Source organism: Schistocerca nitens, chromosome 6, assembly GCF_023898315.1.
Source record: "Schistocerca nitens isolate TAMUIC-IGC-003100 chromosome 6, iqSchNite1.1, whole genome shotgun sequence".
Taxonomy (NCBI): Eukaryota; Metazoa; Arthropoda; class Insecta; order Orthoptera; family Acrididae; genus Schistocerca; species Schistocerca nitens.
The window spans coordinates 541,742,700-541,757,250 of record NC_064619.1 but is presented as its reverse complement, the minus strand read 5'-3'; the positions used below and the strand labels follow the sequence as shown (position 1 = coordinate 541,757,250).

The 14,551-nt window shown below is 38.6% G+C and overlaps 1 protein-coding gene across 2 annotated transcripts in view; it reads left to right on the top strand.

The window, feature by feature from the left end:
* LOC126262282 (focadhesin) overlaps positions 1–14,551 on the top strand; it is a 298,944-nt gene that overhangs the window by 64,415 nt on the left and 219,978 nt on the right. For both annotated transcript variants that reach the window (XM_049958798.1, XM_049958799.1), the window contains exon 8: positions 13,336–13,886. In XM_049958798.1, coding sequence (XP_049814755.1) covers positions 13,336–13,886 — 551 coding nt within the window. The remainder of the gene's footprint in view (positions 1–13,335; positions 13,887–14,551) is intronic.

The following is a 14,551-nucleotide window of genomic DNA, read 5'->3' as shown; positions in this document are numbered from 1 at the left end:
AAATTAAGTTTTAATTCTAGTATTGTGCTGAGTTCATCCTAAAATCACTCATGCTTTGACCTACAAATCTATTAGAGGATGCATGTTTTGGCATGTAAGTGTAATAATCTCTAGGTCTCTGAAGAGGCATCTGATAGATGTTCAGTTATCAACTTTACTCAGCATTCTTATTGCATACCTCTGTAGAATAAACACTTTTTTCACCTTAGCTGCAATGCCCGAGAAGATTATGTCATAGGACAGAACTGAGTGAAAGTGTGCAAAGTATTCTAGCAATCTTGTATGAGGTAAAATAGTGAGATAGATTTATGAGTATGAAGCAGAAAGAACTGAGCCTTTTGGTTAACCCCATATGCTGATGCCACCTCAGTTCATAAGCCATCTGGATGCCCATGAATGTCACACGTGGAGCTTCGTCCAGTGTATGCTCGTTGTTATGTGTTTCTGGTACACACCTTCTGTTAATGCACACATGTGACTCTTCTGCATGCCTGAAGGCCCTCCTCCTTAATGGAACTTACAGAACATAATGAAAGAAAGAAAGAATGAATGAATGAACAGCAGAATCTTATGATGTACTACGTCAATAACTTTATCAGTATTTCTGGTGCTTCTTGTTTGTGTCTGTCATGCTTAGTATATATTTAAAGCACTTATAACTGACAGCTGTAATTGACTCCTCATTTCTGAATACATTACACTGGATTTTTTAAAATTATTTAAGTGTACATAAAATGTTCAGATATTTTTCAAGTGCAATAGTAAATTGTAATGGGCCTGAAGTTCTTTACAGCATCTCTCCAAACTGTTTTGATAGGCTTATATAACTGTAGAAATCTTCAGTACATCAGTGTAAGGGTAAAAGCCTAGATCAGGACCAGTGGCATACTTGCATGTTTTGTACAGCAGCATTGTCAGCACTTGCAGTGACATATGACAGGAATGAGACAGGGTGTGTCAGCTGCTGTTCCTACGCAGCAAATAAGAGGTGAATATTGTCATGTTCTCATCTCAGTGTACCACAACTGGATAGAGCAGTCTCTCACTGGTGTCAATGGCCTTCTTAACAATTGCTTCAGAGTTAAGTACTCATTAGTACTTTTATTGCTTTTTCTACTTCATCTTGTGTGTCTACTGAACACACACACACACACACACACACACACACACACACACACACACACACATATTTGAAAATTTTTAGTAATGAGTTGTATATACTTTTCTTGACTAGAATTTGGTATAGGACTGTTTCACAAGTGGCTGTCACTGAGGTAGCAACATACACATCCAGATTTAAGCTATTAGCTGTTGCAGGATTTAAAAGTGCCTTTTTGTTCCTGCTTTTAGTAAGAAAGACAATGAAAATCCTCCACACATTATATTTCATTGGATTTACTTGTTTTCAGAATGATTCCAATTTAGTCAATGAAAAGTTCCAGATTTTCATATGGTGTTCTATAATCAGTTGCATTATTCAAAATAAACTTTCTAATTGTTATGGCTACAATTTCAGAATCCTTTCTGACATTCATTGTAGTTAGATCAAGTAGGTTCGTAAAGTCCATATGGATATGATAACGGAAAGAAAATTTGATTGAGAAAATTACAGAGAGACAGAATAGCCAGTACTTATTCTACAGGAGGTGAATTCTCAGTACTGCTGATGAACAAGTTTGAAGATGGGAAAACTGTACCTAGCTTTTGGAACTGTTAGTTCCCTCTTCAGAGAAGAGAGGAAAGATAGATTGGGGAAGGTTAGGAAGGAGGTGGTTAATGTCACTCAGATTAATGTCACAGGATCGGAAGGACCTGTGCAAAAATTTGTAGGAATGAATGTGATTAAAATGGCTAAAAAGTCATCAGCCAACGAGGGGTGACCTACCAACCACACTCACTCACTCACTCACAGACTCAACCACGGTCACTCACAAAGTCACACTACATCACATCCCTTAAGATAACGTGTAAGATCCACCTGTTACAAGCACAAAGGGAATGAAACAGCAGGCAAGTCTGTGTATGACCTGAACCTCCTTTCTAACCTTTCACAACATATCGATCTTTTCCTTTAAATGCTTTGCTAATCCACTCTGCTTGATAAATTTTAGCAATAGATGGTACACAAAATAAAATTTATAATTTTCATAATCTGAATTAATTTGGGATTAAGATGGTATTCTGAAATGCATATTACTGAGATATTTTATCTCAAAAGTTACGGAAAAATCAATTTTGTCAGTCTTATTACATTTGTGGTACTTTCACTTTTGTACTTCTTTTCCTTCAAATTAAGTTATTGCTTTCTTTCTTGTTCCTGCACACACATTATCCTGTAATTATATGTCTAGCCTTTCTTAGCGTAGGTGCTTTCATCTTTGGACAGTCTTTTTTGCTCATTTATGAATGATGATTGTTGTTTTGTACATTTTTGTCAGACAAACTTTTTTCAGATGTGGATCTTTCCTCATCTGTTTAAATATAGACTGTGAAATAGGAAATAATTTCTTTCCAGTTCCAAGATTTCAGATTTCAAGACATAACCATATTACTCATATTCGTTGCTCTATTGATTTTTTCTTCATTAAGTTAAGGTGATTTACTGTACAGATTGTTTTCATGAAAGTCTTGGTTATTGCATCCAAGGGGCATTGGGTGACTATTTAGGTCCATTTTGTGAGTTAGTTCCAAAAACATTGTAGTTTTACAAAAGATAACTGAGATGAAATATGGTGGAAAAGAAGTAATGTAATTATGTTTATTAATTCCTTCTTTAATCCTGTCTGTATATTATTGCTGAAATGCAATAAAATTGTTGAGAAATACAGGGCGAGCACAAAGTCTTGCCCTGATTATACCAATTTATTACAGAATAACTGTTGGACATAATAATTTACATTTTTCTAAAGACCTCTTATGTTAGTAAACCTCAATGTGTGCTCACTTGGTAGCTTGGAGAATGTTGAGGCGGTATTCCAGTTCCCACCAGGTGTTTCGTAACATGTGTTCTGTTACAGTACCCACAGCAGCTTGAATCCTAGCCTTCAGTTTGTCGATGTCAGCAACTGGTGTGACGAAGACTCTGTTCTTGATATAGCCCCCCCCCCCCCCCCACCCCCACCGCCCAAAAAAAAAAGCAAACTAAAGGGGCGTAATGTCTGGAGAGAGGAGTTATCTCCGATCTCTGGATCGGTGGATTGGAAGGAACGGTCCAACACCCTGGCCACACCGCTCTCCAGACATTACGCCCATTGTTTTTTATTCTGGGGCTGTATAAAGGACAGAGTCTTCATCACACCAGTTGCTGACGTCGACGAACTGAAGGCTAGGATGCAAGCTGCTGTGGGTACTGTGACAGAACACATGTTACAAAACACCTGGCGGGGACTGGAATACTGCCTCGACATTCTCCAAGCTACCAAGTGAGCACACATTGAGGTTTATTAACATAAGTGGTCTTAAAACTAGTAACACTCACCTATGTAATGGCATCAAATGTAACTTATTATGTCTAATGGTTATTCTGTTATAAATTTTTGTAATCAAGGCAAGACTTTGTGCTCGCCCTGTACTGTACTCAAGAAATGTGATACCATTATAAGCTTCACAGCAACACTCAATAATGAATCCAGCATCTTCCTTTTGTTAATTTTTAATTTTTATCCTTTTTTTTATTTTCTTACAATGTGCTTAGACATACTACTGTTAAAAGCAATATTAGAACGTTGTTGTTGTTGTTGTTGTTGTTGCTGCTGATGTTGTTTTTGTGGCTTCAGTCTGAAGACTTGTTTGATGCAGCTCTCCATACTGCTCTACCGGTGCGAGTCTCTTCATCCCTTAATAACTACTGCAACCTACATCCTTCTGAATCTGCTTATGGTATTCATCTTTTGGTATCCCTGTACCGTTTTTACCCCCCCCCCCCCTTCCTGCTCCCCCCTCCCCCAATTCAGTTCAATTCAATTTTTATCATCACATAACATGCCTTATACAATCAAAGATTGTGACATAGGTGATTTGTCAGTTTTACACTATATAGAATAATACTAAAAATAGACAATAAACTAATAATATATATGGTGTAACATCTTCAAAGAGGTATTTTAATTACAGTTATAATGCATTGTTGCCATTCATGAAATCTTCTACACTATCATAACATTTACCTTTCAGAAATTTTTCCAGGTCTCTTTTGGTACCTTTTAAATTTGGGTCGTCCATATCTTTCCATGTTTTATTTACAAATTTCATGGCCATATAGTATTTTTTTTTTCATATGTTTTTAAACTGTGGGTAGGTAACATGTGGCTCGTTCTATATCTAGTATCATATTGATGCAAGAAGAAGTTGCCCTCAAAAAGTTGTGGGTTTCTTTTCGTCAAAGTGAGAGTTTCATAGATGTATATGCTTGGAATGCTCATTAGATCTAGTTTTACAAATAAAGGTTTACAATGTTGCTTTTGGTTTTGCTCCCACCATTGCTCGGATGATTATTTTTTGTAGTCTAAAAGCTCTAAGTAAATTTGTTTTTTCAGACCCCCAGAAAATTATACTATACTTAATGACTGGAACAAAATATGCATTATATACAGTTTTTCTTACAGCTAAATCAGTAATACTATACAAGACATTCATAATATGTACAAGGCTATTCAGTCAACCCAGTATGTTGTCCACATGGTGACTCCATAACAGGTTTATATTGACTAATATGCCAAGGAATTTGACACAGTCTGCAGTCTCTAATTTTTTGTCCATATACCTTATTTCACTTATAGACTGTGCAGATTGTTTTGTGGTGAAATGAACAATTTCTGTTTTTGTAAAATTTAATGTCAAGTTATTGTTTTTGACCCATGCCTCCACTTCCCCAAGTGTTTGTTCAATATGATGAATTAAGTCTACCTCATTTTTACAACAGACTGCAACTGTTGAGTCATCTGCACAGAGGATAGTATCAGACTGGACCTGACATGGCATATCATTAATATAATACAGAAAAAGTAGTGGCCCTAATATTGAACCTTGTGGAACACCTAATTGAGTGTGTTTCCAACCAGAGAGAAATCTCTTGCCGTTGATGTTAATAAGTACTCTTTGTTTTCTGTTTGCCAAGTATGATGACATCCAGCTACGAGATTTGCCTTGAAAACCATAGCGTGCCAATTTTTGGAGAAGCAGGTCATGATTTACTGTGTCGAAGGCTTTGGACAGGTCACAAAAGTTGCCTGACACACACATTCTATCATCAAGACATCTGCTGACTTTTGTGACTAATTCATTTATTGCATGGATTGTGCTGCGGCCTTTTCTGAAACCATATTGATTGCCTAAGATAATGCTGTTAGATGAATTGTGATTTTCGATCTGATCACATGCAGCTCTTTCAAATATTTTTGAGAAAATTGGTAACAGTGAGATTGGCCTATAGTTGCCCAATTCATCTTGTTTGCCTTTTTTATGTATGGGCCGAACTTCTGCATATTTTAATCGATCTGGGAAACATCCCTCATCAAAAAATTGGTTGATTATGAAAGAGAGTGGATATGCAATACTGTGACGGACTATTTTTATTATTTCAGTGGGGACCTCATCCCACCCTGCAGATTTTGAATTTTTTAGGGGCATTATGATTTTGATGACATCTAAGATGGAAACATGAGAAAACTTAAAACATGGGCAATTGCTGTCTATCATATTGGGCTTTGTTTTTGGTGGTGAACAGTCACCAAATTTGTTACAGTTTATGAAAAAGTCATTGAATGATTCTCAAATGGCACTGGGTTCTGTAACAGCTCTACCATTTATCACCATTTTAGAAGGGCATTTTCTCTCTGCCTCACTGCCAACTTTGCTTCTTATAACAGACCAAACAGCTTTTTTTTTTTTTTTTTTTTTGAAATGAAGTTATTATTCACAGTACGTTTTGCTAGTTTAATTATTTTGTCGAATGTTATATATATATATATATATATATATATATATATATATATATATATATACTTAAGAAATTGAGGGCTTCAGTTTATTTTTGCCTCCATATGCAGTTTCCTCTTAGTAGCACTAGACACACTAATTCCTTTTGTTACCCAGCATCTACTTTTTTGGGACTGGTCCTCACTGTTACAAAAGGGAAGCATTCATGAAATATACCCAAGAATTCAGTTAAAATTTTATTGTAATTGTTACTTGTGGAAGTGTGTTTGCTGACTGTCCACATGGTTTGGCTTAGTTTTTTGCAAAATACTTCCACATTTTCTTTACTGAAATTCCTACATCTTTTTGTTGTGCAGACTGAATTTTGCTTCGGTAGTGATACAAATAGCACTTTATGCTCTGATACTCCTAAATCTAGAAGAAACTTTTCTTTTACATAATAATTATAACTACTTACAATATTGTCAATACATGTTGCAGAGGTTGCTGTAATTCTTGTATACTGGTCAAAATCGAGATTTAGCCCATTTGTGGCTACCAGGTTCTTTAAGTGTGAAGAAAATTTGTCATCAGTCCTTACATCTATGTTGAAGTCAGCACATATAACCACTTTCTTGTACAGTTTCTCACTTTTTAATTTATGTAGCAATGTATCAAACTTAGCTAAAAATACAGAGCTTATATGGTACCCAGGGGTGCGATATATGCTGATAATTAGTACGTTATACTCTTTAAGTTCCATACAACAACTTTCAAATGTACCTTCTTCATTCAGATGGCTAAAATTTTGTCTGATATCATAGTCTACCGTGGAATGAACTAGTATGCAAGAGCCTCCTACAAAAGCTGGTAGCCAGTTTATAACCTGTAAGTTTATTCAGGAGACTGATATTTTCAGATTTTAGCCAATGTTCATTAAGGCATATTACTTTCACAGATTGTTTCACACTTTCTAGCAAAATTTCTATATCATAAAGCTTCTTGATCATTCCTTCAGACAGACCTCTGATGTTCAAGTGCATAATGAAATTACTACTGCATATATTATTAGGTAGAGGGTCTTTAAAACTAATTTGACTATAAAGTAATGGAACGTCCACCTGAGTGTTGACTGCTTGTTCTGGATTCGTTGCATTGGGCCAAATTCGGAAAGAATTGGCCCCTTTCATCAGTTTCCCTGTGTGTGAGTATCTGGATGATGAGTATGTACAGTTTTCTTGACGATAATTTCAATCTCTGCTGTATCTTCTGAGGCTGGTTCTGGCACTGTCTCACCTTCTGGACATGATGTTCCTGTTTGAGCTGGTGCTGTGACTGCGACTATGTGTGTGATTTTGAAATTGTTTTCCCGTTTTTCCATTTCCTTGGTCAAAACTGGTTGCATGGCAATTGGTTTTCTTGCAACATCGTCATCTTTTTGTATTAAGTTCACTAGCATTTTGCCAATGTATGACTTGCCAGCATTATTATAATGTAGTCCATGTTTTGTAAACAACTCTCTTGCATCAGGAAGATCAAAAAATGTTACATTTTGTTGGGACTTGCATATTTTGTAGAACTGTCTGTTTACTTTTGCAAGCTCCAGATTTACGATGGAATTGTCTTACAGGTCGTATCTGTGAGGTAAGCTAGTAACTATGATGATTGGAACTTTCATCTCAAGTAATTTAGTTTTTAAACACTGGGTCGCATGTTTACCCTCATTTCTGTATGCATCATTACTTTCACCCATGATTATGACGGCATCATTCTTAGATAGCTCATTAAGTGAGTTGCTGCTCTTAATTATCTCAGTCAAAGGTGCACTGGGTTTCGTCATACCTGTTGCCGCGAATAACATACTGTATTCATTTATTTTTTCAGCAATTTTCTTGGCGTGGCTATCACCAAGTACAACAACTCGTCTTTTGATGTTCACTGGTTTATTTTTCGTATTAGATGTTTTTTTGACTGTGCGCTCGATTGGAGGTTTTGTCACTGATTTTTGTTTGGCCTTGTTCGTTGTCTTATCACACTCTTCGTCTAGTGCTGTGAATTTATTTGATAGCGGTATCGCCGGAACTGTACTCACTGTCTGTTTATTTGATTTTTTCGGCACACACCACGTCTTTTGCGTAGAACGACGGTTAACAACACTGTCTTGTGCTAGACGATGATCTCGCTCTATCTCTTTGTATTTCATTTCCAGTTCTTTATATTTCTGCCGAAGTTCTTCATATTTCATATTTATAGTCATTAAATCATCTGCAAGCACGCTTATTATTTTTTCTTTTGATTTTATCATGTCCATTACCTCGTTTTTCGTGACACTCAACAATGCACTGACGGATGTCCCTCCAATACTAAACTGGTGATCCTTTGATGTCTCAGAATGTGTCCTATCAACCGATCCCTTCTTTTGGTCAAGTTGTGCCACAAATTTCTTGTCTCCCCAATTCTACTCAGTACTTCCTCATTTGTTACATGACCAACCCATTCTTCTGTATCACCACATTTCGAAAGCTTCTATTCTCTTTTCATCTAAACTGTTTATCGTCCATGTTTTTCTTCTGTACATAACTACACCTACACAAATACCTTCAGAAAAGACTTTCTAACACTTAAATCTATACTTGATGTTAACAAATTTCTCTTCTTCAGAAATGCTTTTCTTGCCATTGCCAGTCTACATTTTATATCCTCTCTACTTCTGCCGTCATCAGTTATTTTGCTGCCCAAATAGCAAAACTCCTCTACTTCTTTAAGTATATCATTCCCTAATCTGATTCCATTAGCATCACCTGACTTAATTAGGCTACATTCCATTATTCTTGTTTTGCATTTGTTGATGTTTATCTTGTATCCTTCTTTCAAGACACTGCCCATTCGGTTCAGCTGCTCTTCCTAGCCCTTTGCTGTCTCTGATAGAATTACAATGTCATCGGCAAACCTCAATGTTTTTATTTCTTCTCCCTGAACTTTAATTAGTATTCCAAATTTTTCTTTGGTTGCATTTACTTCTTGTTCAATGTACATAGGCTACAGCCCTGCCTCACTCCCTTTTCAACCACTGCCTACCTTTCAGGCCCCTCGGCTCTTATAACTGCCATCTGGTTTCTGTACAAGTTGTAAATAGCCGTTTGCTCCCTGTATTTTATCCCTGCTGCCTTCAGAATTTTGAAGAGATTATTTTGGTCAACATTGTCAAAAGCTTTCACTAAGTCTACAAATACTACACTCCTGGAAATTGAAATAAGAACACCATGAATTCATTGTCCCAGGAAGGGGAAACTTTATTGACACATTCCTGGGGTCAGATACATCACATGATCACACTGACAGAACCACAGGCACATAGACACAGGCAACAGAGCATGCACAATGTCGGCACTAGTACAGTGTATATCCACCTTTCGCAGCAATGCAGGCTGCTATTCTCCCATGGAGACGATCGTAGAGATGCTGGATGTAGTCCTGTGGAACGGCTTGCCATGCCATTTCCACCTGGCGCCTCAGTTGGACCAGCGTTCGTGCTGGACGTGCAGACCGCGTGAGACGACGCTTCATCCAGTCCCAAACATGCTCAATGGGGGACAGATCCGGAGATCTTGCTGGCCAGGGTAGTTGACTTACACCTTCTAGAGCACGTTGGGTGGCACGGGATACATGCGGACGTGCATTGTCCTGTTGGAACAGCAGGTTCCCTTGCCGGTCTAGGAATGGTAGAACGATGGGTTCAATGACGGTTTGGATGTACCGTGCACTATTCAGTGTCCCCTCGACGATCACCAGTGGTGTACGGCCAGTGTAGGAGATCGCTCCCCACACCATGATGCCGGGTGTTGGCCCTGTGTGCCTCGGTCGTATGCAGTCCTGATTGTGGTGCTCACCTGCATGGCTCCAAACACGCATACGACCATCATTGGCACCAAGGCAGAAGCGACTCTCATCGCTGAAGACGACACGTCTCCATTCGTCCCTCCATTCACGCCTGTCGTGACACCACTGGAGGCGGGCTGCACGATGTTGGGGCGTGAGCGGAAGACGGCCTAACGGTGTGCGGGACCGTAGCCCAGCTTCATGGAGACGGTTGCGAATGGTCCTCGCCGATACCCCAGGAGCAACAGTGTCCCTAATTTGCTGGGAAGTGGCGGTGCGGTCCCCTACGGCACTGGGTAGGATCCTACGGTCTTGGCGTGCATCCTTGCGTCGCTGCGGTCCGGTCCCAGGTCGACAGGCATGTGCACCTTCCGCCGACCACTGGCGACGACATCGATGTACTGTGGAGACCTCACGCCCCACATGTTGAGCAATTCGGCAGTACGTCCACCCGGCCTCCCGCATGCCCACTATACGCCCTCGCTCAAAGTCCGTCAACTGCACATACGGTTCACGTCCACGCTGTCGCGCCATGCTACCAGTGTTAAAGACTGCGATGGAGCTCCGTATGCCACGGCAAACTGGCTGACACTGACGGCGGCGGTGCACAAATGCTGCGCAGCTAGCGCCATTCGACGGCCAAAACCGCGGTTCCTGGTGTGTCCGCTGTGCCGTGCGTGTGATCATTGCTTGTACAGCCCTCTCGCAGTGTCCGGAGCAAGTATGGTGGGTCTGACACACCGGTGTCAATGTGTTCTTTTTTCCATTTCCAGGAGTGTATAAGCGTAGGTTGGCCTTTCCTCAACCTATCTCCTAAAATAAATTGTAGGGTCAGAGTTGCCTCGCGTATTCCTACATTTCTGTGGAATCCAAACTGATCTTCCCTGAGGTCAGCTTGCATCAGTTTTCCATTTTTCTGTAAAAAATTCGTGTTAGTATTTTGCAACCATGACTTAGTAAACTGATAGTTCAATCATTTTCACACCTGTCAGGAACTGCTTTCTTTGGATTTGGAATTATGACATTCTTCTTGAAGTCTGAGGTTATTTCACCTGTCTCATAAATCTTGCACACCAGATGGAAGAGTTTTGTCATGGCTGCCTCTCCTAAGGCTATCTGTCATTCTGACGGAATATCGTCTACCCCCAGTGCCTTGTCCCGACCTAGATCTTTCAGAGCTTTGTCAAATTCTTCTCATCTTCATCTGCATCTCTTCCCCTTTCTATAACATTGCTTTCAAATTCATATACCTCGTATAGGCACTCTGTATACTCCTTCCATCTGCCAGCTTTCCCTTCTGTACTTAGGACTGGTTTACCATCTGAATTCTTGATATTCATACAGCTGCTTATCCTTTCCCCAGAGTTCTCTTAATGTTCCTGTAGGTGGGATCTATCTTTCCACTAGTGAAATATGCTTCTAAATCATTACATTTGTCCTCTAACCAGAAATGCTTAGCAATTTTTCATTTCCTGTCTGTCTCATTTTTTAAAAGTTTGTGTTCCCTTTTAGCCTGCTTCATTTGCTGCATTTTTACATTTCCTCCTTTCACCAATTGAATGCAATCTCTCCTGTGTTATCCAAGGATTTCAACTAGACCTTGTCATTTTTACCTATTTAATCCTTTGCTGCCTTCACTATTTCATCTCTTAATGCTATCCATTCGTCTTTTACTGTAATGCTATCCATTCGTCTTTTACTGAATCCCTTTCCCTTGCTCTAGTCAACCATTGCCTAAAGCTCCCTCTGAAACTCAACAACCTCTGCTTCTTTCAACTTATCCAGGTCTTATCTCCTTCATTTCCTACTGTTTTCCAATTTTTCAGTTTTAATCCACAGTTCATAGCCAATAAATTGTGGCCAGAGTCCATATATGCCCCTGGAAATGTCTTACAATTTGAAATCTGGTTCCCAAATCTCTGTGTAACCATTATAGAATCAGAGACCTTCCGGTGTTTCCAAATCTCTTACACATATACTACCTTTTTTTATGATTCTTAAACCAAGCTTTAGTGATGATTAAATTTTGCTCTGTGCAAAATTCTACCAGCTGGCTTCCTCTTTCATTACTGTCACCAGTCCATATCCACCTACTATTTTGCCTTCTCTTCCTTTTACTACTATAGATTTCCAGTCCCCCATTACAATTAATTTTTCCTCTCCTTTAACTATATGAATAATTTCTTTTACCTCATCACACATTCTTTTAGTCTATTCATCATCTGCGGAGCTAGTTGGCATAAACTTATACTACTGTGTTAGGCATGGACTTCATGTCTGTCTTGGCTATGATGATATGTTCACTACACTGTTCACAGTAGCTTACCTGATTCTTGCATTACCCATGTTTGAGCTTGTATTTATGACCCTGTATTCACCTGACCAGAAGTTCTGTTCTTGCTGCCACCTAACTTTTTTAATATTATTCATTTAATGTTATTTTATTATTAAAGCAACTTTGTTATGGACCAGAGTTTCATGTGGTGCATGTATTCAGAGTCACTGAGGGAATGTGGTAGTGTGGCCAAAGTAAAAAACTGCAAAATGATTAATGTATTCTTTTAATTTTGCATGTCTTGTGCGGAGTTATTTATTTATTTATATTAAATTATTTAGGTACATATTTTATAGATCCATTTGTGTACATTGGTGCAAGGAGTGTGTAATTTACTATTATGTCCTTCACGATCATACACAGAGATAAAAGAAACCTTATTTTGAGCATTAAAAAAATGATTCAGAGGTTACATTGTGTTTGATTTATCAACTAAAAAAGGAATTCTATGTCAATTATACAGTAAAACAATGTCTATAATTATCAAACAAAAGTTAAGAAACAAGAGACATTTAAATTGAAAAATGTCAGAAATTGTCTATCTCTGTCTGTTAAAAACTTTATCTGTAAAATAAAAGGTTATGTCAAGGAAACCTCCTTTTCCATACTTTTAAATTATTTGTTATTATCTTGCAGGTACATGAAATCACTTCAGAGTGGGTTAAAATTTTTTTGTAGTACTGTGTTTTACATCTATTTTTACTGCAATCATATTTTCCAGCTTACAGTGTAAACTTTCAGTCTGGAACTGCGCGACCGCTACGGTCGCAGGTTCAAATCCTGCCTCGGGCATGGATGTGTGTGATGTCCTTGTATTAGTTAGGTTTAAGTAGTTCTAAGTTCTAGGGGACTGATGACTAGATGTTAAGTCCCATAGTGCTCAGAGCCATTTGAACAGTGTAAACCATATTTCCTTCTTGTTGTATATTTAATTGGTGCTGTAGTGAGAAGAGTTATTTGGTATTATAGATTGAAAAATTATATATCTTGTGGAGGAGTCAGAAGGTGTAGTATGTATGAGATAAAATCTCTGCAGTGATTTTTATTTGAATTACTAGTTTTGTAAAATATATTTGTGTAATATGATTAAGCAAAGAATGGATAATGAAAGTATTATTTTTATAGTTACAGTCTATTTTATTCTACTTTCATTTATATAAATATTTTACTGATAGTTAACTTCAATCATTTGCCTTATTTTTCAGGTAAATCACTTGTTACTCAAAAATCAACCAATGTAATGGCTGCAAAGATGTTGACATGTGCTTTACTCCAGTGGTTGATATACCCTACATACTTGGCTGGTGAAGCATTGCAATTGGCAAATGACATACATTCATATATAAATGCAAACCATGTGTGGGGAAGCCATACTGGTCGTCTTTCCACAAACAAGTGGTTTTCTGGTGTGCGTGTATCAGATAATCGTGTGAACATTGCAGTTCAATTGTGTCGTTTGTCTGAGCAGTGGCAGAGTAATCCTAATACTATTTCTCAATGGTTAAAAAAAATGGCATCAGCACCGAGTTGCATTACTGATAAACTACGTTGGTTCATATCTGCTCTTTTCATTCATATTTTTGACCAAGATGCAGAGAGACAAGAATGCCTTTCAGTTTTGCTGAAAATGGTGGATAAAAATAATGAACTCTCTTCAAGTATTATGACACTTATACTGTACAAACTGGCTGAAGAGAGAGATCCAACAATGCAGCTGGAATTACTTCAGAAATTACCTGGAATGGCAGTACAAAAGGTAACAATTTTGAGAGACTATTAATGTAAATTTCAAAAATTTGTTTATGAATACATAGTATTATAGACAAAAAGTGCATACTGATGTGATGGAATGTTGTTTAAACAGTCTGAAGTACAAGTCCATAGCTGAGGACTAGAGCAAGCATCTGTATTTTCTGGGATAAGTAGCGATAAATGGGAGGGACATGGATTAGCCAGAGGGGAAAACAAGATTTGGGGGGGGGGGGGGGGGTTAGGAAAGACTGTGCTGTGGGGTATGCAGAGACAAATTAGAAGAATATTAAGAGGAATGTTGTGGCAGAAGGTAGAGTACTTGGGCAACATGAAGGATCTAGACTAAAGAGAAACTGAAAAAGGTTAGAGATAAGGAAAGTTAAAGTGTAGTAGTGAAGTAGCAGAGGGAGTTGGGGAAGGAGGGAGAAAGGCACCTGGTTGATGTGTTTGTGATGGTATCTCTGGTGTCGGAAGGTGTGGAAGCTAAATGCGCACCAGAGGGTATTGACCTGGATACCCACTAGGGGTCTCTGTGCTCCAGCATGCGCCTGCGTTGCAAGCCTTGCTGTTTGAGTGCACCACTCTCCGTACCATGTAAAGTCCGCAGCCAATCGAGTTTCCCACAGTCATCTATTTAGGCAGCCGCACGGCGATACCCTGGCAGTCTGC